The sequence below is a fragment of the Stenella coeruleoalba genome (assembly GCF_951394435.1).
Source record: "Stenella coeruleoalba genome assembly, chromosome: 8".
Taxonomy (NCBI): Eukaryota; Metazoa; Chordata; class Mammalia; order Artiodactyla; family Delphinidae; genus Stenella; species Stenella coeruleoalba.
Window position 1 is genome coordinate 15,698,611 of NC_137154.1, and position 27,599 is coordinate 15,726,209.

General features: G+C 44.1%; 1 protein-coding gene across 3 annotated transcripts in view; it reads right to left on the reverse strand.

Moving 5' to 3' along the window:
* Nucleotides 1-27,599, reverse strand: part of EXT2 (exostosin glycosyltransferase 2) — a 130,233-nt gene that overhangs the window by 17,994 nt on the left and 84,640 nt on the right. For all 3 annotated transcript variants that reach the window (XM_079929924.1, XM_079929923.1, XM_079929925.1), the window contains one exon: nucleotides 20,147-20,313. In XM_079929924.1, the coding sequence (XP_079786050.1) occupies nucleotides 20,147-20,313 (167 nt within the window). The remainder of the gene's footprint in view (nucleotides 1-20,146; nucleotides 20,314-27,599) is intronic.

The following is a 27,599-nucleotide window of genomic DNA, read 5'->3' on the forward strand; positions in this document are numbered from 1 at the left end:
GAGATCATGGGCTAGCTCCAGGAGGAAAGGAACTCTCTGAAGTGGCTGCTACAGTCATCACACTTTCAAAGGCATAGTTCCCACAGGGATATTGCTACTGGGTGAGACGGATGCCACATGTATCAGGATTCATGAATCAAGAGCTGGACTAAGAAGTGGTGAGGGAAAAGGGGGTGTGGGGGTGGTGGAGAGGGGGCAGAACATGGACGCAAGGTACCCAGACTGGGCCAGGGTTCGTTTCTCTCCTTGCACATGCCCCCTAGGTTTTGTTGATCCCTAACCATCCAAGTGGAACAGAACGCTATGACCCAGCCCAAGCCCTGTGGCCACATGCGAGGGTCAGTCGTGGCAGAGTTGCGAGGAACCCAGCTTGCAGACACCTTTGGATTAGTGGCCGTCCTTTCCGTCAGGACTGTCTTGCGTGCTGCCCAGATGGGAAAGGGGGAGCTGGCTGAGGTCCAATTTCTAGCTGGTTTCCACAGAGAAGCCAGTTATCGGATTCACTCTCAGCCCTCTGGGAACAAAGCTCACCTTTTATATTTGGAATTTCCTGAAATGAAGTGGAATGGAGGGACTGATTGGCTCCATTTTCAGCTCATGCTTTTAATTACAAGGGTGGTTGGTAGTTTTTGTCAAGGGGGCGCTTTGCAAAAAGCCAAAGAGCTTTTACCCATGCCTGGGACACAATTAGATGCTAACGCTGGGCATCTAGAGCAAGGGAGCCCAACGTTGTCATCTGGAGTGCCCTAACGCTGACTGGTTTTGACAAATACACGTACACGCTGCATTATGTATTAAGATTTACCTGTTACATCACTTCAGTCTGCCCCAGAGACCTTTCCAACCCAAGGTGGGGTTCTGCTCAAAATTAGCCAGACAGGAAAAGCCCCATCATGGGAAGGCTCCTGGGGTTTTGGCAGCGATCCTGTTTGCCCCAGTCTGGCTGGAGGTTAGTGCCCTGGCGCTGGGGCACATGATTGCCACTCCTCTCAAGTCCTCTCTTCAGGCCTGGGGCCGTGATGAAGGTAGGGAGACAGACCAGGATTGGCCACAGCTGGTAGAGGAGCATGTGCGTTAAACCTTTCGCGGGTACCACTGTTAGGAAGACACCACTGAAGAGGTGGCTCTAAGACATCTGCCATCTCACCAGACGGCACAACCACAGGCCTTCGGTGGATGGTTAAGAAGAGACTCACACTCCGGCAGTGTGAGCTGCGGACCGCTGCCCACGCCGACTCAGGGGTCACTTGGAAGGCGGAGATCATTTGGTTCAGTCCCCTCACTGGACAGATGGGAAAACTGAAGGCTGGACAAGAAGCGCTGTCCAAAGGTCACACTGCTAGGTCATGCCTAACTCCCCGTCCAGCCTCTGCTCACGAAGTCCTGAGATTTCCCGCTCTCCTGATTCTAAAAAGCACTTCCTCTCCCCACACTCAGGCCCTCACTTGTCAAACAAAGAGGTCAGATGACGGGGTTTAAAGTCATACTCAGTGTCAGTGTTCTCAGCTGTGTGCAGTTGCTGGCAGAGATGGTTAAGGGTCCTACACACATGTGAATGACCGAGGTGGGGAACAGGATGGGGGAGCGAGAGGCAGCGGGGAAAACGACAAAACCTTTTGCTCCCCTCAGCATCCATCTTCTGAAAGCCGAAGGCTCTTCATGAACGTGGTTTCCATTTAGCAGAGAAAGCCACGTGCTCACACCGTTAAAAGAAGGAAGTCTCATCAGCTGTGTGGCAAACGAGTGAGACGCCACTTAGGACACCGAGGGCCTACTGGAACCTTGTAATCCGGGAGGCTCTGGGGCAGGGAAGGAAGGACAAGCAAAAAGCAGCTGAACAAAAGATTAAACTCAACTACTATTTTTCATGAGGCAATGAATCTCCTGAGAGATAATAAAGAAGGGAAGGAGAGACGTGAGTTTGAGGGGATGGGAGGAGGCAGAGATGGGTCAGGATCAGGTCACGGGCTTTCTAATTTCGTGCTCCTTAAGACCCGCTAAACGTGAAATCATTTTTATTTCCATAACCTCAACTCCAGTGGGGGTGATACTGTTTCTAAGTCTGGTCCCAGGGGATTGTTTAATGAAGTTAAAAGAAGCATAGTGATCATAAGGCAAATGGCTATTCCCTTTAAATCCTCACGAGGTGGAAACGGAGACTTCAGCTTTTATAAATAACCATTACTGAGCCTTCAAAATTTCAACTTGATCTTGGTGAGCCTTGATTTGACTGACTGGAGACCAAAGATATCAGCTCTGCCCAGCAGGGAGGAAGTCACTCTTCTTACTTCACGTCACTGCTCTGCCCTGTCACTCACAGATGCTACTGCAGAACTGGCCAGGTTTGTTTTCTTACTGTGCAAAGGGAGGAAATGGCATTGACCACAAACTGCAATCCTGGCTGGCTCTGAAGCATAAATGTGGTTCCAAAACGATTCTTTAATGAGTTAATTAATCGAAGTGCCCTATATGTGTGCTTAAACTCCATAAGCTCTTGGTGGAAAATCAAGGAGCAGAGGAACTCTTTTTAAATCACTTATTTATTTGTATCCCATCTACTTCAAAAAAAAGATTTGGGATGGCCTACAACAGAAGGCAAAAACTAGAATAAAGTCCAAACTATCAAAACAGATGATGCAAAAAAAGACAAAAAACAGATGATGCCCTCAATAACATTTCTTTAAATATCCAGAGATTCCACCTATCTTAAAAATATTAACCCTGGACTTCCCTGGTGGCACAGTGGTTAAGAACCCGCCTGCCAATGCAGGGGACATGGGTTCGAGCCCTGGTCCGGGAAGATCCCACATGCCATGGAGCAATCCTGCTAAGCCCGTGCGCCACAACTGCTGAGCCTGCGCTCTAGAGCCGGGGGGGCCACAACTACTGAAGCCCACGTGCCTAGAGCCTGTGTTCCGCAACAAGAGAAGCCACCACAATGAGAAGCCCATGCACTGCAAGGAAGAGTAGCCCCCACTCGCCACAACTAGAGAAGGTCCGCACGCAGCAATGAAGACCCAACGCAGCTATAAATAAATAAATAAATTTATTAAAAAAATACTGATCCTGCTATCAAGTTCTAGAAAGGCAACCCAACAGCAAGCTTAAGTCACAGTCTAGGGATGGAGAGATTTGGGTGTTCCTATTTATTAATTCATTTACACATTCAACTCTTAGATACTTTCTGAGCTCCCACTATTTTTTAACTAAACATTTTATTTTGAGATAACTGTAGATTCAAAAGTAGTTGTAAGAAAGAATGCAGAGGGAGCCTGTGTACTCTTTACCCAGTTCCTCCCAATGGTAACATCTTGCAAAACTATAGTGTGACGTAACAACATGATACTCACACTGACACAGTCAAGCTTCAGAGCATTTCCATCAGCATGAGGGTCCCTCCTGCTGACCTTTTATAGACCCTCCCCATCCAGGTACCTTCTGACAACTGCTAATCTGTTCTCTATTTCTACAATTTCGTAATTTCAAGAAGGCTATGTATCAGTGGAATCATACAATACGTAACCTTTCGGGATTAGCTTTTTCCCACACAGCATAATTCCCCAGAGATTCATCTAAATTGCTCTGTATATCAACAGTTTGGTCCTTTTCATTGTTGAGTAATATTCCATGGTGTGGATGGACCAGTTTGTTTAACCATTCGCCCCCTAAAGGATATCTGGGCTAATTCATTTCCTGGCACTACAAACAAAGCTCTACGAACATTTGCATACAGGTTTTTGCGTCGGCAGAAATTTTACTGCCTCTGGAATAAATGCCCGAGTGCAACTGCTGTGTCGTGTGGTAGTTGCGTGCTTAGTTTTATAAGAAATGGCCCAAACTGTTTTTCCAGAGTGGCTGTACCAGTTTACATTCCTACCAGTAATGTATGAGAGATCCAGTTTCTCTGCATCTTCACCAGCGTTTGGTGGTGTGACAATTTTTTAAAAAATTTTAGCCATTCTGATAGGTGTATGTAATTCCAGTTTTAATCTTTAATGGTTAATGATGTCAAACATCTTTTCACGTGCTTTTCGCCATCTGTATATACTCTTCAGTGAAATAACTGCTCCTGTTCTTTGCGCATGTTCTAATTGGATTGTCTTTTGCTGTTGAGTTTTGAGAGTTATATATCCTAGGTGCTCCTCCTTTGTTGGATACGTTGTTTGCAAATAGTTTCCCTCAGTCTGCAGCTTGTCTTTTAATCCTCTTCACAAGGCCTTTCACAGAGCATAAGTTTTTTTTGCAGTATGCAGTATGTTGTGGTCTCTCCTGTTGCAGAGCACAGGCTCTGGACGCACAGGCTCAGCGGCTATGGCTCACGGGCCCAGCCGCTCTGCGGCATGTGGGATCCTCCCGGACCGGGGCACGAACCCACGTCCCCTGCATCGGCAGGCGGACTCTCAACCGCTGCGCCACCAGGGAAGCCCCAGAGCATAAGTTTTAAATGTTGATGAGGTCCAATTTATCAACTTTTCCTTTTATGAATCATGCTTCTCTTTGTCTAGCCCTAGATCCTGAAGAGTTTTCTCCTTAAGCTTTTTTCCTGAAAGTTTCATAGTTTTACGTTTCATATGTTTAAGCCCATGATTCACTTCCAGTTAATTTTTCTGTAAGGTGTGAGGTTTAGGTCAAGGTTAAATTTTTGCCTCTGGATGTCCAATTTGTCTAGAACCAGTCATTAACAGAGCTGTCTTTCCTCCACTTTATTGCGTTTGCACCTCTGGTCAAAAATCAGTTGCCCCCAACTATTTTCTAGGGACTGTCTTATACTTCAAAGAGTGAATACAAAAATAAAGGATATATCTTGTTACTAAGGAGCTTACCACTGAGAAAACCGAATGACATATGCATAGAAAGCTAGAGATGAAAGAAAGCAAGGATGCAGGAAAAAGTACAAAAAAAGAGTGAAGTCGGGGATGGGAAAGCAGAGAACAAGGAAAAAGCTTCATGGATTCCGTTTTAAGAGGATAAAGGAAAAGGAAGTTAAATTACAAAGTTAGGGCTGAGATCCCTATTGCCCCCAACCAGGTAAATTATCAGTACAAAATTGTACTCTTTGCTCTCTGTTTAAGCAGGCCAGCAAGGAGAAAACCAGAGTTCTCCCACTGAATACAAAATACAGAATCATTTAAACTTTGAAAAACTCCTTCTAATTTCACTCATAGAAATTATATATAAAAAAATTCCATATCCAACCACATTACGTGCACTCAATCAGTAAATACTGACTGAGCACCCACTAGGCACAGAGCAGTAGACCAGGCAAACACAATCCTGTCTGAATGGACCGAGCTAAAGAGAGGGGTTTGTCAATCCAGCCCCAGATCTACGCCACCGATGTGAATTAGTGGCCTCGGTTATAAGAAGTTAGCCCTTTCCTGCCCCTTCCAGGAGCAGAGTATCAACATGTGATCAGGACCTCTGCCCCACCCCTCAAGTCTTCAGCCCCAACTCCAGAGGCTGGATGGGAACCTAGAAATTTTGCTTTTAAAGGTTGACAAGTTTTGATCTAAAGCAGCCAACAGAAAGTAGCCAATATACTGCAATCACGATTAACCCTACGCACCAATTTTGGAGCAGCAAGAAATAAATCTGACCTAAGAGGTGAGTTGTAATTTTATCACACTGATTAGCTCACCTTGTTTTCTTGAGATTCATTCTCCCAGGTGTGACATTTTTAAGGTTTGGGGACTACTCCGTTCCTTTAAAGTTTTCTTTCTTTCTATTCTTCCCAAACAGGGAATTGCTATGCCTAATGCGATAGCAACCACCAACCGCTGTCTTAAACTCACGATTTTGCAAGCAATTTACAAGTGGCAGTGAACGGTGCGGCTTCACACCTGGGCAGCACACCACAGAATTCTGCTCCGAAAGCTGCAGGCTCTGCCCTCCCGAGAGAGCTGCGGGGGGAGCTCAGGGCCTGGATACGGCCAGGATGGCTTTCATTTCCCCTGGTCCCATGCCAAGTCCTGCCCACACGCCTCCTTTAAGCACCCCTGTGAAAATCAAGGCAGATAAGCAGCCCATGCAAGACAAATTCCCCCTATTCCCAAATCATAAACCAAATCCTGAAGCTCTGGATTCCTGGAGCAGCCAAAGCCTGTAATCAATCCCAAAGAGGCAACAGGCAGGTTTTGGAACAATAACCCGTAAACATATGGATCCTCTCAGGGCTGGGATATCACGACAGTTATCTCCTTTTGGATGGGGGAGGGAAAGTATGCATTCTTTAAGCCATCAAGTGTACCAACACCTCTTTAAAATAACTATCCCACATTACAAACATTCATTCTTGAGCCACAGAACTCCGGGGCCAGGTGGGCTTGCCGGTGCTGCGGACAAGAAAGATGGCGAGGTGTGGCCGGGATGGGGGGCACGTAGGGCGGGGAGTGGGAAGGTCAGGGGAGTTCTTTCCTCACCGGCACTGCCCAACAAAATAAGCGCTTATGGAAAACTGCAAATCTAACTCACCTGACTTCCGTGGGATGGGAGTCTGTGAGGAGGAGACACCCTTCAACGAAGACACCTGATGTACCAGTGGGCAGCAGGCTCCCTCTCTGGGATAAGGAGCCCCGAGTCCTACATTTGATGTTTCATTAATGGCTAGGCAAACAAATTCTGAGCTTGCTGTTTTAATTTGCTCAGTGGGGAAGGAAAAAGTGTCACTCTATTGTAATTCCCAACTGGGTGCTTTTTTAAACCATCAGATGTTATTTCAGTGTTCAGCAGACATATTCGATTTCCTTTCCTTAATATTTGTTTGACTTACCCTCCGATGGGGACTGGGTGCTTTAGAAAAGCTCCGAGAGGTCAAACCTCACTGCAGCTTCTCTCAGCACCTCCGTGGGCCCCGGCCTGCCACTCGGGGTCCGCTTTCAGCAGCTCGTGCTCAGAGCGGCACACATGAACTATTCTCCCTCCAGGCCCCTCGAGTCTGCAAGCTGGTGATAGGACAGACCTATCAGAGGGTTCAGGTCTCCCACAGGCTGGAAACAGGGAGCCCGAAGCGATGTGAAGACCCCAGGGAGGTCATTCTCTAGGAAGAATGACTCCCCTCTGGCCTCAGTCTTCCTCATGCCTCCTGTGAGGGGAGCCCTGACTGTACCTCATGGGCAAGGACACTCACAGAATGAGCCATCCGGCCTGCTCCCTCTTCTCAGAACATCAGTCTCTATAAAGGCAACTCTTCATGTACTTAAGAAAAGGGAGAAAAATGGAAGTAAAGAGAGACAGATGTCCTTTCAATAGTCCACACCATTGATCTGTATGGCGGCCAGGCCCAGGAAGGAGACTCAGAGGGGAACTGTCACTCACTCAGATGTAATACGCCAGGCTCAAAGAGAGCTTCCAGCCATCAGCTTCTTCAGATCCTAAAAGAAGAAGTTACCGCAAGTCCTAGGCAATTTTTAGTGTTCAAAAAGCTCAGCTTTGACAAAATGGTTCTATAGCTACTGTAAAGCCTTAGCACAGACCCAGCACAAACGCTGACCCCGAACAGCTCTGACAAGGTTTGATTTTGCGCACGCCCAAGGCAGGCCCGGCTCCTTGGGACGGCCGGTGCCTGCACTCATGGGGCCCGACGCCTGTGCTGGCTCCACGGTACACTGCTGCTACAGTCCATCATCCAGAGAGGAGGAGGAAACACCCGAACTCCCAGTCTTTCCAGGCAGCCACTGGGTCAGGCCATGCGGAGGCTCAAGGATCTGAGTCAGCTGAGAGGCCAAGGAAAGGAAATCTATGGCACTGGGTCCCACTGAAGGCCAAGGCACTTCCAATAGTTAGGTTATCTGCTGCAGGGATGTCCCTTGCATTTGGGCCCTCCTTTAGGGACGTTTCATTTTTATCAGCGTTGGCTATGAGAACCCAGTTTCCCGGTGCTCTAGGTGAAACCAAAGAGTGTAAGCCTGTCGTAGGGCCCATGGCAGGATGAGACAGGTGGTTCCATGTACCGTAAAGAAAACCCGCCCTGGATTCCCAACAACCCTGAGCACAATTTCAGATCTAGGACTCTGGGACTTAAATCTAGAGAGGAAAGCAGCCAATTCCCATCAGAAAGATCATAACCACAAGTCTGTGGGAAACAGTCTTGAGACCCAGTCCAAGACCCGGTATCTGTGGGAAACAGTCTTGAGACCCAGTCCAAGACCCGGTATCTGTGGCACTTTACTGGCAGACGGCTCAGAGAGGGACAAACAGAAGGACAGAGACAACCTATTTTCTTTTTTAAAGTTACCCACTAGCTTTTTAAAAGAGGTTATTATTAAGTCTAATTCTAAGATAGGTGTTTCCATCTTTCTGCTCTTCTAGTGAGGAGACAGAAAGTGGGATAGTTTATTTAGAATCACAGAATACATCATCTCTCCCCCTCTCCCTGGATGAATACATTTAGCTCTAAATTTTACTAATTCTGTTTAAAAGTTAACTGTATATAGAGTCTCAGCTCTGGAATTCTCCACTTAGCCAAGCTCCCTCGTTACCAATCAAATCTGAGCTATGACGGAGCCCACCTTTCCCTTCTTGGTTCTTCAATCCAGATGAACATTAAGCTTATAGGTTTTCCACTACCATTATCTAACTGGCTTTCCCTGTCTTCAGTCTGTCATCTCTAATTCATCCTGTGATCTGACTGCCTGGACCATATACCTGTTTGCAAACCTATGACACCTCTTCACCGCCTTTGACTTTTCAGCTGACCTCTTAGCCTGTCCATCAGCTGGCCCTATATGGCTGAACCGACCTAGCTTCCAACGTCAACCCAAACACAAGTTCCGCCTCCACCACATCAACTGGCCTGTGACTCCCCCGTGCGACCACACGTACACCCAAGCTCGTTCTAACTTGGGTTGCCTTTCGTCTTGGTGCTTCCTATAGCAGGAGAACGCACTCAGAGGTGGTTTCACGTTCTCATGAGAAAAAGTAGGGCATTCCATGCTATTTTGCTGTCTTCTCATGATCCTTTACTTGCCATTACCTTGGGGAGTTGTGAACAAAATAAAACAAATAAATTATCATAACTGATTAGCACCCAAGAGGTTTCACCAGCCGCTGCCACCTAGGGGACGCACAGGCAGTAAAAGAAAGGCATCAGCAGTGTGTGCACCTAACAACAGACAGTTGCTCTTAGTCAATTCCCATCCCCACATGAAGGACTGATTTTATAACCAGTATTATTAGCCAAGAGTGTTTCACATCTCTCAGGTGAAAAATGTTCAACACTTAAGGGCTACTAATAATTTTTTATGGTTGGAAATGAGGATCAAAGTACGAAAGGAAAAATAAATTCCTGGGTTCATACATCCAGCCAAGTCTGCATGGCTCATTTTCTGCCACATGTTTTAAACAGCCTCTCTTAAAGGCGGGGGAGGGGAGGAGGAACAAGTTGCATTTTATTTCCCAGCTCTTTAGGTCTGAAATAAAAGCAGACAGACTTGGGGGGAAAAAAATCAAACATTCAAGTAACACTATACACTGCTACTGTTCCCCCAGGAGCTCCTTGCAAATGAGTATCAAGAACTCAATAGATACTTTCCTGGTAAAATACATAAACAGATAAATAAATTATCCCAGGCTGAAAAGAATCTCCACATCTGGTAGCTCACTAGAGCTTGTCAAACAAGTCAGAAACACGCAGGGCCAGAGAAGATCATTCTTTCGCTCCTGATTTCGGGGCTGGCGAGGGAATGTAACATTTCCCAAAGCTCTTTGCCTTCCAACAGGGAATATGACCCATTTAAACAGGCAAATGACCCCTATGTTTTCTTCCAATTAAATAAATAATGATACCCAGGCATTAGGTCTTGAATCCACATGTCTGTGTCCTCAAGTCACAGACACTGGAAGAAAAAAGGCCTTTCCTACAGGGTCTGGCCTTGCATTCCCAAGAACTTGCTAGGGCGTCCCTTAAAGGGTTATATTCAACGTACATTTAACACCTTACAGAAGTAACTTAACCTCCTCGCACCTCAGTTTTCTCGGCAATAAAGCATGAAGTGACAGGATGGTCTCCAAGGTCCCTTCCCGTTCTGATGCCGGGTTTCTTTAAAACAGAGTTTCTGCCTTGTCCGTGGACCCCAGTACAGTGTTAACGTTCCCTACGTGTGCTATGGTTTTGCAGAGGCTGGCCGAGCACTGCCGTGGCTCCAGCAACTTCCTCCGGGAAAGGGATTCCGGAGGTCGTGACGGGTTTCAAGCTTACAGCCCAGGTAGACCTTCCCCCTTCATTCCTCTTTCATCTCTGGGCTCTGACGGGAGGCCACCCTTCTTTCTCATAGCTCGGGGAGGGTGCCGTCTGCGAGCTGCCTTCAGACTCTGCTCTGTGTCCCTTAAGCAAGCTGTGGAGCCTGCTGCTTTAAAATGGTTTCTGTAAAGTGATGCTTCCAACCCCCTAACTAAAGCTCTGCTTTACAACGCCCTCTCGTTGTGAGAAACATATGTCAGGCCTCCGAAGAGGCATCAGCAGAAACGCCATCAGAACAGACCCCGGGTCACCACGCTCTCCTCCGCTGAGGCAACGGCTGTGCTCTCCCTTTCAATCCTAAAAAGCTGTTGGCATTGCCTCCAAATACCCCTGGATCCTCACACAAGCAATCTCTCTGGGTTTCACAGGAAAGCAAAGGAGTTTGACACTTCTTACGCATACAAGTTGGATTCTTTTTCACATGAACCCATACCTTATACATTTGCCTGTACTTCTGATCCCTTAGATTCACGACACCTGAGGGATTTTAGGAAGTCATCTGGTCTATTCTTCAGCTCCAGGAAGGACTAGTAAAACCACCTTAGATACCGGAGGACTGCTGGCTGCCCCTTCCCGAAAAATTCCCAAATGGGGAGACGCCTCTGTCTCTCCAGATTTCTCTAAAAATGCTTTGGAGCCACAGTGAGAAAGGTCTGCTGCATGGTTTCTCTTTGATTCTCACATATTAAATACTGTGTTTAAACGATTTTTTATTTAATCTAGGATAATGAATTTAACTACTACAAAACTAATAAAAGCTATAGACACACACACACACACACACACACACACACACACACACACACACACACAGCCAAACCAGAAGAAACGAAGATGCCTATTTCACAGAAGAATAAGCAGGGGAATATTCTGGTTGTACTAAAAGTGCCAATGTGCCTAACGTTACCTAACTGACCTAGTAAGATCATTAAATCTACAACTGCAGAATGCAGACTCTTTAGGGGCACACAGAACATTAACCAAAATAGACCTTTTACTGAGTCATATAGTCTCAACACATTTCAAAATGATGAATTCATAGGGAGTATATTTTCTGCCCACAGTGGAATCAAATCAGAACTCAATAAGAAAAAGGTAACTTTAAAAACTGACAAAAGTAAGCAGTATACTTTTATATAACTATGGGTCAAAGAAGATATTACAAAAGAAATTAGAAAATATTTTAAACTTAAGGATAATGAAAATATGACAAATCAAAACCTGGGAAGGTACCTAAAGCAGTAATTAAGGAGAAATTTACAGCTTTAAATGCATATATTCGAAAAATAAATACTGAAATCACTGATCTAAGCTATCAAGTCAAAAGGTTAGAAAAATAACAGCCACTTAAACTCATGAAATTAGAGGAAGAGATTAATCAAGAAAAGAGTAGTTAATGAAATACAAAACAAATACACACTAAAGAAAAATCAACAAAATCAAAAGTTGATTCTTTGCAAAGAATATGACACTGATATACCTCTAACAAGGCTCAAGAAAAGGAGAGAAAACAAAAGTTGTCAATATCAGGAATGAAAAAGAGCACAGCAATCCAGATCTTATAGACTTTAAACAATAACAAGATAATAGTATGGATCATTTTATAGCAATGCATTTCACAAGTTAAATTAAACGAACAGAGTCCTTGAAAAACACAGCTTATCAAAACTAACACAGGAAGAGATAGAAAGCCTGAATAGTACTAGAGCCATTAAAGAAACTGGGTCTGTAATAAACATACTAGAGTGCTGGCTGAGGATACAAGAATGTGGGATGAGCAGTGCAAAAAAGTCATAAATATCAACTATGGCTCACGAGCAAGCTGCAGAAGAACGTAGCAGCCATGCAGTTTTCTCGATTCCTTACCATATACACACCAATTTATTTGTCTCTTCTTTTCCAATTTGATATAAGAATTATAGCTATGATATATTCATATATACAATGTATATAGTCTATATAACTTATTCTTCAGATGTCTGTAGTTTCCTCAGCCTCTTAAGTCTATAAGTTTAATGACCTCTGGCAAATTTTGGAAGCTTTCAGCTATTTCTTTAAATATTTTTTTCTGCCCCATATTCTTTCTCTTCTCCTTCTGGGACTCTGATGACACAAATGTTATACCTTTTGTGATTGTCCCACAGGTCCCTGAGGCTCTGTGTATTTTTTTTTTCCCAATCTATTTTCTCCGTGCTGTTTAGATTGGATAATTCCTATTGATTTATCCTCAAGTTCACCAGTTCTTTCCTGTTATCTCCATTCACCTATTGAGCCCACCCAGTGAGTTTCAAATTTTGGTTACTGCAATTTTCAGTACTGAAATTTCCATCTGGTTCTTCTTTGTATCTTCTGTTTCTTTGCTGAGACTTTCTATTTTTCCATTTGTTTCAACAGTGCTCATAATTACTTATTAGAGGATTTTTTATGATAGCAGTTTTAATATCCTGGTCGATAATTCCGACATCTGTGTCATTTTGGTGTTGGCAACTGTTGATTATCTTTTCTCATTAAAGTTGCAGTTTTCCTGGTTCTTGGTATGATGAGTAATTTTGGATTGTTTCCTGAACATGCTGAGTGTTACTGTGAGATGGTGCTGCCTTTCACATTTTCTGTTTTAGCAGGGAGCTGAGGTTCAGAGTGCATGTCCGGATCCACTTTGTGGGCTCTGGATTGAATATCAATTGAATTTTCAAAGACTATATCGTGCTATTCTGGTCTGCCTAATTTGTGTGCTACCCAGAGGCTAATTTGAAACCTGGGCAGTATTCTACACTACAATTTCTTTCTCAAAGCCTTTGCTGTGTTGATTCTAGTTAGTTTCATGCATGGGCTGATCTGAAGGGAGAGGGGTGACAGTGTGCCCAGGAGGAATCCCTCCTTTCCATAATCTTCCCTCCACTCTCGAGTTGGGAACAGATGAGGTGCTGTCTCTTTGCTGTCTGTTGCTTGGTGCAGGCTGGGGATGGTGGACAGGACACCGCCCCCCAGCCCCCAGTCTCTGCAGCTGCGTCTTCGCTAACATTCACTTCATGGAGGACATGGAAGGTCAACTGAGTTCCACCCCACCGTCTCCAGAGTGGAGAGGGGACAGGGGAGGAGTGCCGTCTCTGCTCTTGCCTCCTGGTAGTGCAGGGTGGGAACGGTCAGCAGAGCTCTGAACGACAATCCCCCCAGTCACAGCATCTAGTTGGCAGGGGTACATACGGCTTCTTTCATGGTGTTTGCCTGGTGTAGAGTAGGTACAGTCAAAAGCGTTCCATCAGCAGGGCGGCCCTCTTCCCAGTCCTTACAAGAGAAAGCGGGTTTTTCTTTTTCTTTTTCTTTTTCTGCGTTTGTATGCTCGTTATCTGTGCCTATGAGTGTCATGGCCTTCTGCAGCACTGAGGCTGGGGTATACAGGAGGGAGGCAAGGAGGGAGGAAGGAAGGAAAAAAAAAATCCAAGGGAACTCACTGCTGGAGTATCCCTTAGGTCCTGAGGACCCTAGCCAGTCTGTCTTCTTTTTCTAGGAATAGGGTGGCATGTGCTTGCTCAGTCTTGTCCAGAATTGGAAGCCTATAATTTATTCATTAAGTTACAGAATACTAAGTAGAATTGTGACAAAATTAAAGAAAGAATAAATAATTAACCAGAGACTGATATTATGACTATTGGGACTCTGTGTCTCACCTTCTAGGGGAGGGAATGCAAGGCCTGTATATGTATAAAGGACAGCTGCTGCATCCTTCTTAGTGAAAAGAATACAGTTGCTACTGTTGCTGCATGGAAGTTCAAATATGTGTAGAAGGGTCTGTATGGATGCTCTGGGGTAGCCAAAGGGGTAGACTGCACTGGTTATAAAGCTACTGACTTGTAGCCCCAAGCCCTGCTTCTAAATTCTGCCTTGTGATGCTAGGGCTGAGACTCTGCAAACATCTCACCTTTGCTAGGTGGTCTACCAACAGGGTGCACTAGAGAGAGACTGGAAAACTAGAGAAAAGGAGAAGGGAATTACTTCCTGTTTTGCCTGCTTTTCCTGACAGTGTGGCATTTCGCCCCAGCAGCAGAATGTGGTTCTAGCCTCTTCCGGCAGAGCCAGCCTTACCCTGACCCCTCAGAAGTACTAGCAATAGCCAGCCGGTGGCCCCTCCTCAGAGGTTTAAGGCCCAGCCCCGGGGGTGAGGGGGTGGGGTCGGGGGTCTCTTCCAAGCTTCTAGGTTCTAACGAACCCAGCCTCTTCCCTCTCTTCCTTTGCTCCTCCCACCCTAGGGGTAGTGGACGCTCCCTGGAGTTATTCTCTCTTTATACTTTCAGTAGCCCCTGTTTGCCCTCTCAGCTCTCTAATACCTCTATTAGAAAATTTCATATACTAAATCCATTCTGTTGAAACAATTAGTATAGATTCTGTTTTCCTGACTGATACGGATTCTTATTTGTTAATATTGGAATAGGAAACAAAATGTTCAGGTGTTTTTACCTTCACCAAAGAGAGGTTTCAAACAAATGGGTTTGAATAGCACAGAGGCAGAAATAGGACAGTTACATAATAAAATCTTCCCAGGTGGCATGGTATGGGGAAAATAGCACCAAAATGAGTTGTATGCCCTTATTAAGTGCCACTTACTAACTGGGTGATATTGGATAAGTCATTTATGGGCTTCATATAGTTTATGGATGGGCCTTGCCTATAATTAAAAGTGAGCAAGCTAGATTATCTCTAAGTTTATCTCCAACCTGAAACTATCACTTTATTTTCAAGAAATCACCAGTAAAACCATCTGGGCCTGGATTTTTCCTTGTAGGAAAATTTTGATAACAACTTGAATTTCTTTAATAGAGGGTACATATTCTGTTTAATTTTACATAAGTTGTAATTTTCAAAGAATTTTTACATTTCATATAAATTTTCATAATATTCTTTTAATGCCTGTAGGATCTATAGTGACAACACTTCCTTAATTCCTTTTCATTCCTGATAGTGAAATTTGTGGGGATTTTTTTGTTGTTTGTTTATTCTGTTTTTAAAAATTTTTTTAACACCTTTATTGGAGTATAATTGCTTTACAGTGGTCTGTTAGTTTCTGCTTTATAACAAAGTGAATCAGCTATACATATACATACATCCCCATATCTCCTCCCTCTTGCATCTCCCTCCCACCCTCCCTATCCCACCCCTCTAGGTGGTCACAAAGCACCCAGCTGATCGCCCTGTGCTATGCGGCTGCTTCCCACTAGCTATCTATTTTACATTTGGTAGCGTATGTAATTCCATACACATACGTTTTTATTTCTTTTGGAAGCTGGGTCATATGAAAACTATAACTTTTTTTAACTTTATGAGAACCTGCCAAACATTTTCCCAACCTGGTTGTACCATTTAGCATTTTAACCAATAGGTATGAGAGTTCTAAGTTGCTCCACAGTCTAACCAACATGTGGCACTATCAGTATTTTAAATTTTATTTCATCATTCTAGTGTGTATACAGTGGTAACTCATCGTGCTTCTACTTTAGAATTGCCCTAATGACTATGAGGTGGAGAGTTTTTTCATATGTTAGTTTACATCTCTATATCTTCTTTTATGAAGTAACTGTTCAAATCTTCTGCCCATTTTTCACTGACTTGTTTTCTTATTATAGAGGTATGAGAGTTCTTTATATATTTTGAAAATATTTTTCCCAGTCTATGACTTGCCTTTTTATTTTCTTAGAAGTGTCTTTTTAAAAAGTGTTAATTTTGATGAAGTCCAATTTGGTTTCTTTTATATACTGTGCTATTTGTCTCTTACTTAAAGGAAAAAAACCAAACATTGCTTAGCTCAGGTACACTCGAACTTTTTCCACTGTTTTCTTTAAGAAGCTTTATAATTTTAGTTCCTGCATTTAGGGCTAGGATCCATTCTGAACTGACATATGGATATCAAATTACTCCAGCACCGTTTAGTGAAAAGCCTGTCCCACCACTATTGAACTGACTTGGGTCTTTTGCTGAAAACTGATTGATGACACGTGTGGTCTATTTCTGGCCTCTATTCTATTTCATTGATCTACACGTCTAAGTTTACACCAGTACCACAGAGTCCTGATTACTGTAGCTTTATAGAAGTCTTAAAATAAGGTAGTCCCGCAATTTTGTCCTTCTTTCTTAAAATTGCTTTGGCTTTTCCAGGCCCATTGTGTTTCCATTTCAACTTTAGAACTAGCTTGTCAATTTTAACTTTTTAAAAAGCCTTCTGGGATTCTGACTGGGCTTGCTTTGAATCTATAAATCAGTTTGGGGAGAACTTCCACCTTAATAATAGTGAGTCTTTGGATTCAGACGTATGATACATCTTTCCATTTATGAAGTTGTTCAATTTCTCTCAGCAATGTTTTGTGGTTTGCAATGAACCTATATGGCCCCCCTTTTTAATACACTTTTCAAGCTGACCCTCCCTACCCCTTCTCCAGGCAACCACCGATCTCTTGATCACTAAAGATTAGTTTGTGTTTTCTATAAATGAAATCATAAAATATGTTCTCTTTTTCATCTTGCTTCGCTCACTCGGCATAATTATTTTTCAATACAACCATGTTGTCGTATGCATCAAGAGCTCATCAATTTATTACTGAGTAGTATTCTATTGTATGGATATACCACAATTAGTTTATTCATTCAACTTTTGATAAGACTTTTTTTTTTTTTCCCCTCCAGATTTTGGCTTTTACAAATAAAAGCTGCAAGTACAAATACTAATACTTGTATTAGCGTACAAGTATTTGTGTATACTTATGCTCTTATTTCTCTAGGGTGAATCTCTGTGAGGAGAATGGCGGGGTCACATGGTAGAGATATGTTTAACATTTTAAACTCCAAACTGCTTTCGAAAATGGCTGTATCCAGATTGTGGATCACAGTGAAGTGGAAAGGCACGCAGGCCAGAATAATCTCTCTCCTATCTTTCATATGCAGGCTGGTAATGAAGATTTATTCATTCATCAAACATTACTGAGTATCTGATGAACGGGCTGAATTGGGTTAGGCAAAGAGGATACAGCAATGAACAAGACAGCCGTGGTTCTGTCCCTATGGGGCTTACATTCTAGAAGAAAAGCAGACACTAAACAACACACTTCACAATTATTTGCTCACAAAGAGGTAGAGTGCTCTAGTCTGGAGACTTTCTGAAAGTTTCTTTTGATCTGAGCGCTGAAGGATGAAGAGCAGTCAACAAGATAGATACAGTCCTAACACACTGTGATAACTGTGACGAAGAAGTAGTTCTGGGCTCCAACATAACTCTCCTAGGACATAAATTTTTGTTAACTGATTTGCTTATTCATTTACTCCGTCAAGCTTGCATGAGAGTAATCCTAGCCTTTGGCATAAAAAACAGGATTTAGGAGCACCATCTTCTGTCTTCCGATTCAACACAAAACTGGGTACCCTCTCCAGAAGAGAACTGTCCCTTCTGAATGATGGACACAACCATCAACCTTCCTCATGAATCAGCGGAATCATGAGAATGACAGCAGCAGTCGTGGTAGCAGCTGCTAATGTGGCATCTCATGAAGAGCAGAAGAGCACGCTGCTCACCACCCAGAACGGGTACTTCCCGAGCGCTGTCCATGTGGTGGTGCTACACAATCTTATCTAATGTACGCGACAACCCAATGAAGCAGATACTGTTAGTGCCATTTTACACAAGAATAAACTACAACCCAGAGAGATTACATAAGTTGTCCATGGTGACAGAGTAGAAACTTGGGCCCAGTACTGTCCTAACTTTGTTCATTATATTAATTACTATACAAGAAATAACTTTACAAAGTTACCCTAAAGCACTAGTGGCAGGGATGCCTGAAAAATATTAGTTTTCCTTAGCAGCAAGGTAAGTTAGTGATGGACAAGGGATATGCTGATGGTTCTGAGGACTACTTTTGAGGACCAGTAGTCTCTGACATGGTAAAAATCCTCAGGGAAGACAGTATAGTGTCACACAAACTTGAATTTAAACCCCAACTCTTCCACTTATTTACCTGTGTGACTGCAGGCAAGTTATCTAACCTTGCTTAGTCTCAGTAAAGAAGGTGAAAAACAAGAACTGCCTTGCAGGTTTGGGAAAAGATCATTAATGTATGTAAACACCCAGTAAATTGATAGGAACATAGTAAGTTGTATATAGATAGTAGTTAGGAAAGTTGTTCCTTTCATAGCATCTGGAGAAGATCCCAATTACTGGAGATGAGGCGTTTCCCTGCCCCCTACTCCTCTGATACACATTACTTCTTTAGAGGTAATGTGGAGTAAACACAGGGCAGCAGAGGGAAGAGGTGAAGATTCAAGCTCAGTCCCTCCGGGTTTTGCACTTCCTCTCATCAACACATTTTTTGCTGCTTGAAACGAACTCAAGGTTGAAAGAGATCCCAGGTTTCAATATTCATGAGATCCCAAGATTTCAACTCAAGGTTGAAAGGAATTCATCTAGTCTAACTTCCTTTTATTAGACTTCATTTAGACCAACTGAAATATCAAAGAGGTAGCACTCTGTCCATCTTGGCTACACCATTTGGAATGTTCCCTTTTTCAACCTTCCTTTTACCACAAAAATAAACACATGGGTATGGTCTGAAGCCATTACATGCAGTGGAGAGAAAATACTGGCAGAAAAACTGGTTTTGCCATGAGTTGCCTACTTATTACTTAGAGGAAGAAGTAGGTAATTTGCTTTTTGAAAAAATGGGAATGATAGTGTATGAAACATCATCCAACACCCTAGACGTGACGATCCGAAAGAAAGACACCAATATGAATAGAAATAAATCCAGAAAGATGAGTGTATGTTTTCCTAGCTAGTCTCATGCCTTTCACTGGCCAGTAATGACATCGACCAAGGTATCACACATCAGTCTATTTCACAATTTCTTTTATACACAATGGATATATAAATATATTTTATATATATAGTAAAAACCTGGGAAAACTTGAGCTTTTAATTTTTGGTGGTGGCAGTGGTGGGGGATTCCTATTTCTTCCCCTTAAAATCCACTTCTAATTTAAGGCTTAGAAAGTAAATTTCTATAATAAATATATGTATCACATATTGCTTCATTAGATAAAATTTCATGATTTCTTAGAACCTCAAATTTAACAAATCCTAAAAATGGTTACCTCTCTCCCAAAGACAGGATGACTACGGGGGATAAACTTCCCCCGCTCTCCCCTGTGCCAGCTGTAGCTAATTGATTTGTACACTCTGTTTTGCTTGGGTCTGATACCACCATTACACCCCCGCAGCCGCAGGCCTCAGCCTGTCGCCATCATGCATCTCGTGTACATCCTCCCTGACAGGACTCATCAATTCCTACTGCTTTTCACCAGGCCTCAGCTCTGGCACTTTCCCCGGGGGAGACCTTTACTGGTCTCCATACTTAACCCCTGAACCCAGTCTAATCCATCAGCCACATCGAATGAATGGTGATAGAGAATGTTTCTCCCCAAAGACAGGCAGCCAGCCTCTCCACTTAAAACTCAGAAAGAAAGCCATCAACAGGGTCTGCTTTCTGTTTGTCAGTGTCGCCAGCTTCTTCGCTTATTGATGTTTTTATGGTTGCTGTGCCCAGCTGCTCGAGTCAGGGAAGTGGTATTCAAGGAGACATCAATTAAAGTGCTTGTTAAACGTCATAGATGCTCTTTTGAAAATGTCCCCTGGGACTCTCCCTGGGAGTTCCCAACTGGTGGATGGCACAGCTGTCGTTCTGGAATAGGGTTTTCCCAAAGTTCTAAAGAACAGCTTCATAACCTACACTCCCACGCACAGCTTTTGGACGCTACTAGAATTTAGAAATTACGACTTTACAGATTGAAATATAACACTCTTTAGTAGGAAAGACAAGCAGTAATGGGCAATAACTATCAAAAATGTAAATGCACCGTTTGAAACCTCCTTACCTCATAACCGAACTGCAGCTCATCAGAGGTCAGCATAATGATATCGTCGTCAATGGCCAGAACGGCCTCCGTCTCGATTTCATCGTAAGGGAAGAAACGGTTACTCAACTTGTTTTCAGCAGTTCTTACAACTTTTAAAGGAACCCGGATTTTGGGCCACAGAGAATCTGGAAAAAGAAAAACCAAGGTATTTATTACTCTCCTAACTTCTGTGAGGAGATAAACTGGTGAAAGCATCGCATCACAAATGAGATGGAAGAATCAACTCACATCCATGACTCTCATGAAATCCACACGCACAGCTGTGCAAGGAGAAACTCTTATAGGTGCGTTTTTATAATATCCTACATTGTAAATACTTCTATCCTCTCTACATCCTTACAACACTACTGATTCTCAATGTTGTCTTAACCAGAATCCACAAAGTGGCTTCAACTCACAATTGAGAGACAGAGGAGCAAAACGACTTGATGAAGGTCACGGTGATGAGAGGACGAATGGGCTCTGGACCGCCTCACGCTCAGGCCCGTGGTTTGAACACCAGGACTCTACCACCTCTGCACAATCCTTCCAGGTAGGTACACCCTAGCTCAAAACCTGCTTGCAGCTCTGCTGGGAAATACACGTGCTGAACACAAAAGCGCCTGCCCCCATCACGCCATCGCCAACAGCTCCCAAGGCTGCCAAATCCACCCTCACAGAACTGTGGCCCTGAGGGAGTTCAGCTTTCCTAACTTAGCACCTTACCGCCTCGACAGCCCTGCTCTCCTGACTCACTGGGCTTGGTTTCTCATTATGATCAATTTACAGAGTAAATATCGAATATCTAGGTCCAATTACATGGGATTTTCTGGCATACTGAAGAAACACAAACTCATGACTTGCCTTACATTTTTCCCATTCTACTTTGAAATGACTGAAGCCATTTAACCTCAGGTTCCTTATTTTAAAGTGCTGTGTTTAGCACAGCATGAAATTAATACTTGTTTCAATACAGGACCCACGTCCACAGACCTCAGCGTTCTCTACAGAGGGCAGTTTGTTCTTCACGCAACATTTGTCAAACGAGAATAGAAAAGGTATCATACTGCTTCCAAAAACCCAACACGTAATTGTGGGAAGGTCTAGTTTTTGTGATTCTTGAAGCCCCGAGATGCCTGTGGCCACTGCAGAGTCACCATACTGAAGGAGAAGTGTGACAGAGGGAAAATCAGGAGGGAAAAAAAACCTGTCTGAACTGACTGCAGATAAAATCTCCTACGCATAATTTACAATACATCCATGTAACACGTTGGGGTGCTCCAAGGGTCTTAGAGGAGGCACCCCCAAGGGCAGCTTCCCAGCAGCTTCTGCAGATACCTTCAACAGCAACTCAGTGAACTGAAGCCCTCGACAGTACCCCGGCTGGCCTGATAACACCCCCTGGACAACTTCCTGCTGAATTCCGCGGGTATCCAAGGCGGCTGCTGGTTTCTTGTTTGCCAGTCTTGGCCTGTGGCACCTGAGAACCTTCACCATGCAGTGGGCTGCAGCCACCCTGTCTCCAGCCAGGTCTGAATCTCAGACCTAGCTGGGGAAGAGGCTCTCCCAAGTTTATTTCCTGTAATCCTTAGAGAGCTCTTTTTTACCGTTTAGTCACCAATCTCCTATTCCTAGTTAGTAATTCTTTATATTAAACTTTTCCTGTTCAAGTTACTGTGTGGTTTCTGTCTCCCACCTGGACCTTGACTAACACACTAGGGATATCAGAAGGATTATCAGATGAAAGGGGAATTGTTTTCTATGGCCTCTGAAGTTAGAACCATGACCAATGGCTGGGTGGAAGTTACAGGGAAATTGATTTACACTCTAAATAGGTAAGAATTTTCTGATGCAATGAAATGCCTTCGGCAACACAATGTGCACTTCTATTTGAAATGCACTAACCTTAGAGACCAAACAAGATGCCTCTGAGGTCCTAGGACTGTATGGACAGTAACACTGCACAGAAAGAACAGTCTCTGGAAAGAGCTTCAAATCTCAGGTGTATCCATTACCAGCTATGTGATCCTGAACAAGTCAATCACGTTCTGCCTGTGTCTTTGACTGTGAAGATGGAAGAGGAACACCACCTTCACACGTGAGAAGGTGTGAGGATGAACGGTAACGCATTTAGCAGCATGGCGCCCGGTGCCTAGCAGACATCCACTAAGTGTCAGCTGTGCTTTCCCTTGAAAGTCTGAGTCTATTTACAGACCAAAGGATATTTCTGAACCTTAGATAGCGGTGGCAAAGTGGTACATGTCAGATCTGGTATATTACTCTGACAAGCCAGGGGCGTGTCCTCAGCATGTATCTTCAATGTCTACTTTGAGAGGAACAGAACCCCTGCCATTAATCCTCTGGAACTGAGAAAACCTAACACACTAGCGGAACAAAAGAACGTGGAACTTTTGCCATGTTAATTTCACAAGGCAACAAACAGCCCCTCTTTCTGCAGTACCTATAGGAAACAGGCTAGCTGCTTGGGTTAAGTGTAGACGTGCCTCCACCCGGGATGAGATCGGGACTTGCACTCAGGGAGTGTGCACAGCATGTTCGACAGCTTTCCACATTCTTCGCCTGCATATATCCTAAAATTACTTGAGACAATGTCCATAAAGAACTAACCTGCCTCTAGAAAGTCTTTGATGGGGAAGTTTTAGAAGGTGATGAAGGCCAAAGAGGATGATACGGGGTGCAGATGGGAATGCAGAATGAATCATGGCTCTTTTGGAAATGCGATTACCTCTTCCTGTTCTGGGTTGGGGCTGGATAGCCAAAGGCAGCTTCGGCAAAAGGAGTCTCCATCCCAATGGTCCAGCTGTCTATGAACCATCGTTACTACAAGACAGGACTTCAAGCAGAATTCCCAGTTTCTTGTTTTCACTTTTTTTTTTTTTTTTTTTGCGGTACGCGGGCCTCTCACTGTTGTGGCCTCTCCCGTTGCCGAGCACAGGCTCCGGACGCACAGGCTCAGCGGCCATGGCTCACGGGCCCAGCCGCTCCGCGGCATGTGGGATCCTCCCGGACCGGGACACAAACCCGTGTCCCCTGCATCGGCAGGCGGATTCTCAACCACTGCGCCACCAGGGAAGCCCTTGTTTTCACATTTTCAAATAAAATAGGCCTCTAAGAAAGGGAACTACCTTTCTCTCGGGCTTTAGCATCCCTTCCGTGGAATACAGAGATAAGAGGGCAGCAAGCAAAGAATAAGCATTATAATTACTCCCTGCCCTAAAGCAGATAATGTTGATATGGGACTTTGATTCTGTTTAAAAAAATAGGGGGACTTCCCTGGTGGCTCAGTGGCTAAGAATCCGCCTGCCAATGCAGGGGACATGGGGTCGAGCCCTGGTCCAGGAAGACCCCACATGCCGCAGAGCAACTAAGCCCGTGCGCCACAACTACTGAGCCTGCGCTCTTGAGTCCGTGAGACACAACTACTGAGCCCCCGTGCCACAACTACTGAAGCCCGCGCGCCTAGAGCCCATGCTCCGCAACGAGAGAAGCCACCGAAATGAGAAGCCCGCGCACCGCAACAAAGAGTAGCTCCCGCTCGCCACAACTAGAGAAAGCCTGCACATCGCAACGAAGACCCCATGCAGCCAATAAATAAATAAATTAATTAATTAAAAAATAGGACAGGAGCATGAGGTAGGAAAGAAAAATATAGGTGAGAAAGAATAGAGGTTTTTTTTTTTTCTTTCTTTCTTTCCATTAAGTATTTTCAAAAGAATAGATTTACTCTTCTGCCTCTCCTTGAGCCCCTGATAAGGACCTGGTTCATCTGCATAATCCCAAATTAGAGAACTGACAAAGCATGACGATTTTCTGAGCGCTAATTGGCAATCTGAATAGATACAGTGGGGCCTAGTGCGCAGCGCATGAGCTTTGGATCCAGAGAGACCTGTGTTCACGTCTGGCTCTGCCATTTTGCAGCTCTGTGACTGAGGCAAGTTACTCAACTAATGTGAGCTTCACTTTTGTAAAATGGGAAGAATAACAGCTTCCTTGCAGGTCTGTCATAAGGAGCAGAGATAATATGTGTAAAGCACTTAGCACAGTTCCTATTCCTTGGATATAAAAGGTACTCACTGCATGGTTATAATAAGGCTACATCATTCTCATCTGCACAGATGGATTCTTGTGAAGTCTAGGAACTTCACCTCCCCTCTGACAACTTGAAGAGGTGTAGGCAGAAGAATACGGGGTGACGCCTTAGGGTGCAGAAGCAAACAGTGTCACAGCTAGAAACCTTCAGCCTCTTGCTACATTGCTTATCCCAGATGGGCTCTCTTTCTTTACTTCTTGAAATTCTAAATGGAACCACATGAATTATAGCCTGTGTCTCATCCTGTGAATCTGTAGCTGGCAAACAGAAATGTCACCTTCCATTCACACAAAGTAGTCTGAAAAATAAGATTTCTCAAACACATTGCCAAATTTATGAAAAGCAAACAGCTGAACCAGCTGACCTGATAACTTTACAGTTTTGAGCTTTAGTCCAGCTTGAAGGAGAAAAAGAACTCCTCGCGTTAAGGATTTTTAAAAAATGTGTACTGATTAACAGCTTTCTCCAAATTGGATGCCAAGAGCCACGTGAGCAAGAATTCTCCGACTCTGCAAAGGCACTACACAATGTTCAGGTTGCCTGACGATGATCCAAAGCCCATCCTGGCGATCACTGTCACAAACACAACCACAGATCCACCAACTAAATGATCAGATTATCTCCATACAAATCTCGAGCCCCCTCCAGGAGTGCTAGAGCTGCCTGGTGCACAGCAGGTCCCCAGGCCCCTCCCTCCCCAGGTCCCAGGATTCAGCTCCAAGGAAGAGAGCTGCTGCTTCTACTTCTCGCTTGCCTCTTCCGAGGTGACCATCCTGAAATGCTCAGCCAATCCCATCCTGCATGTTAAGAACTATGAGAGTCCCAATCTGAAGCTGGGGTCAGGATGGGGGGTTCCTTGAGATCAACTCAAATTTAAAACTGAAATCAATTAAAACAGAAGGCTGAGTTAAACCTATCTGAAATGTACAATGTAACAGTTTCCTTCAGACAGGGGCCAGGGGCCAAGCCTAACAACCTTTATATCTATCAAGCCTGGAAACTAAAGAGCCGGGGAGAAGGAAGGCAGTGGCTTGCCTTTTCTTCTGACAGAGCTCAAAACCAACGTGACGAAAGCTTGCTGGAAATTTCTATTGCCTAGTCTAAGTATTTACTTAAACTTCAAATCCAGCAATTTAGACTTAAATGTAACCAAAAAGAAAAAAGTATTTGCTTGGGTCGCAGAGTGAAAAAAAAAGGTTGGTGGCGGGGGGAAGGGGGCAATTTCTGCCTACACTAACCCTCCCAGCAGCAGGCATGTTAGCCACAATATTTATTCTAGTAAATGTAGAGAGAGCGGAAAACATCACTTTTGCCTCTAATATTTCAAAGCCTTGGACTTGCTTTTTAAAAAATATATATGTTACTAATGCCGTACATGAAAAATCAGATGCCTCTGCTGGCACGAGGGCCAGAGCTGACAGCCGCCTTCACCAACTGAACCAACACCCCACAGAAGAGTAAACATGGTTCACGTTCTCCCTTAACAACCACGTCACCAGAGCTGGAGCCCTGACCTAAAAACCACTGTTAGAAAAAAGCTGGTCCAGTCCCTAACCGTGTCAAAATTAGGGCCTCATCAGTTGAGGGCTGTCTTTCCTCTCTAGAGCCAAAATATTTCAAAAATAAACTAAACTCTTGGTCATAGAATTAACCACTACACTTTACTAGGGTGTACCAAAAATTAAAACTGAACACCCAGCTCCAAAACCTAGGTTTGTGCTCTTGCTTTTAGTTATCCCAATGTAGGGGCTTAGACCAAGGAGGAAGAAAAAGATTTCTCCTTTCTCGTAGTTTGTAATGATACTTGCCCCAAAGAAGTGACTCAAATTTACAATAACTGATTCACCTTAAGCCCGAAGGGGCTAATGAAGTTTTCTAAGGACAGAACTGCCTATCTGGGCAGGAGGGCGGGGTGAGGGTGGAGGCTCTCTGAAAGCTGGTGGCCTCCGCGTGCGTGCAGGAGCATGACTGCAGCATGACACAGAGTTGTTCCGCGTCCCACGAGGGACACGGGACACGCAGCCTTGCTTCTGAAAACACGACCTCTCCTTTATAAATGAAGAGACGAATGAGCAACGCAGTACCTCCGATCTCCCTCACTCTGGTGGACCAGGGTCTCCCATGACCACCCCTGCGCTGCTCCTTTTGTCCCGTCCTCCTCCCTTTCTCCCTCTCAGATGGTACCTGGTGCCAACACATTCCGCTTTCTTCTACCCCTTTCCTCCTCCTTTACTGAGAGTCAAAAAAAAAAAAAAAAATCCAGAAATGTTGGGAGGAAAAAAACTTGGCATAAAAGATAGTTAATAATAATAATACAAAAGGCAGTGTGCTTCAGGGCACACTATGGGCATGCTATTCATTTAAAACAGCTACTTTGTTTACTAAACTGTGGCTCTCTGAATATAGAAAGTAAGTATTGATTCTCTCAGAGAACAAAAGTCCCACCAAGTAAAACTGTTTAAATGTCTCAGGAGGACATTGAAATCCTGATTTGCCTCACAGACAGAAGTACGTTCTTCTCCCAGCCTAGACTATGGATCTGCTACCGGGAGTTTCCAGGGCTGACTATCCTGACTTCAGTATAACCAATTAAACAAGAACAGCCATAAAAAGTGCAGATACTACTGTCAGGCAATAAACTAGACCTTATCGGTGATAGTGGTGCACATTACAAACTTCAAACTCATTCCTTGCTCTAATCCATCAGAAACTTCCTGGCATTAATAGGCTATAAAGGGCAGGAGCTTTGAAGTCCCTGGGATTAGGATCAGTAATAGACGGACTGAATGAGAAACAAAATGCAGGTGGAACGTACTCTATGCGTCCTGAATTAAAAACAAATCCAGTGAATCAAACAGCCCTCAACCCTAGCTTCCAGATTACGGGGGTGGCCAAGGCAAGCAACAGAGCCATTAAGGATGAGCCGGTGGGAACTTCCAGAGAGGGCTCACTCTAAGGAACTGATTCAAGCCCGGGAGGGCGTGCCTTGCTAACTTTCCCCATCGGAGGTGAGGCTGCTCTTTTTGAAGAAGAGCACAGTATCAGAGCAGAGATAAGGAAGGAGAAAACTAATGCCTTTTAAACTGAGTTTTCATGTAAACACATCAGCTGAGATGGCCGAGGGAAGCTGAGATCTGTTTTCCCAAGGCTGATGGCCTTTGATCCTATGATTCCTAAGCCCTCAAACACTTGCAGCTACAGAGCAGGCCGTGGGCTTAGAGTTAAACGGGCCACCCTAGAACAAGGATGGGATGATTGAGAAAACCGGGGTCATGCTGTCTCAGAAATGGCATTACTGTTGACAGAGCAGGAAAATTCATT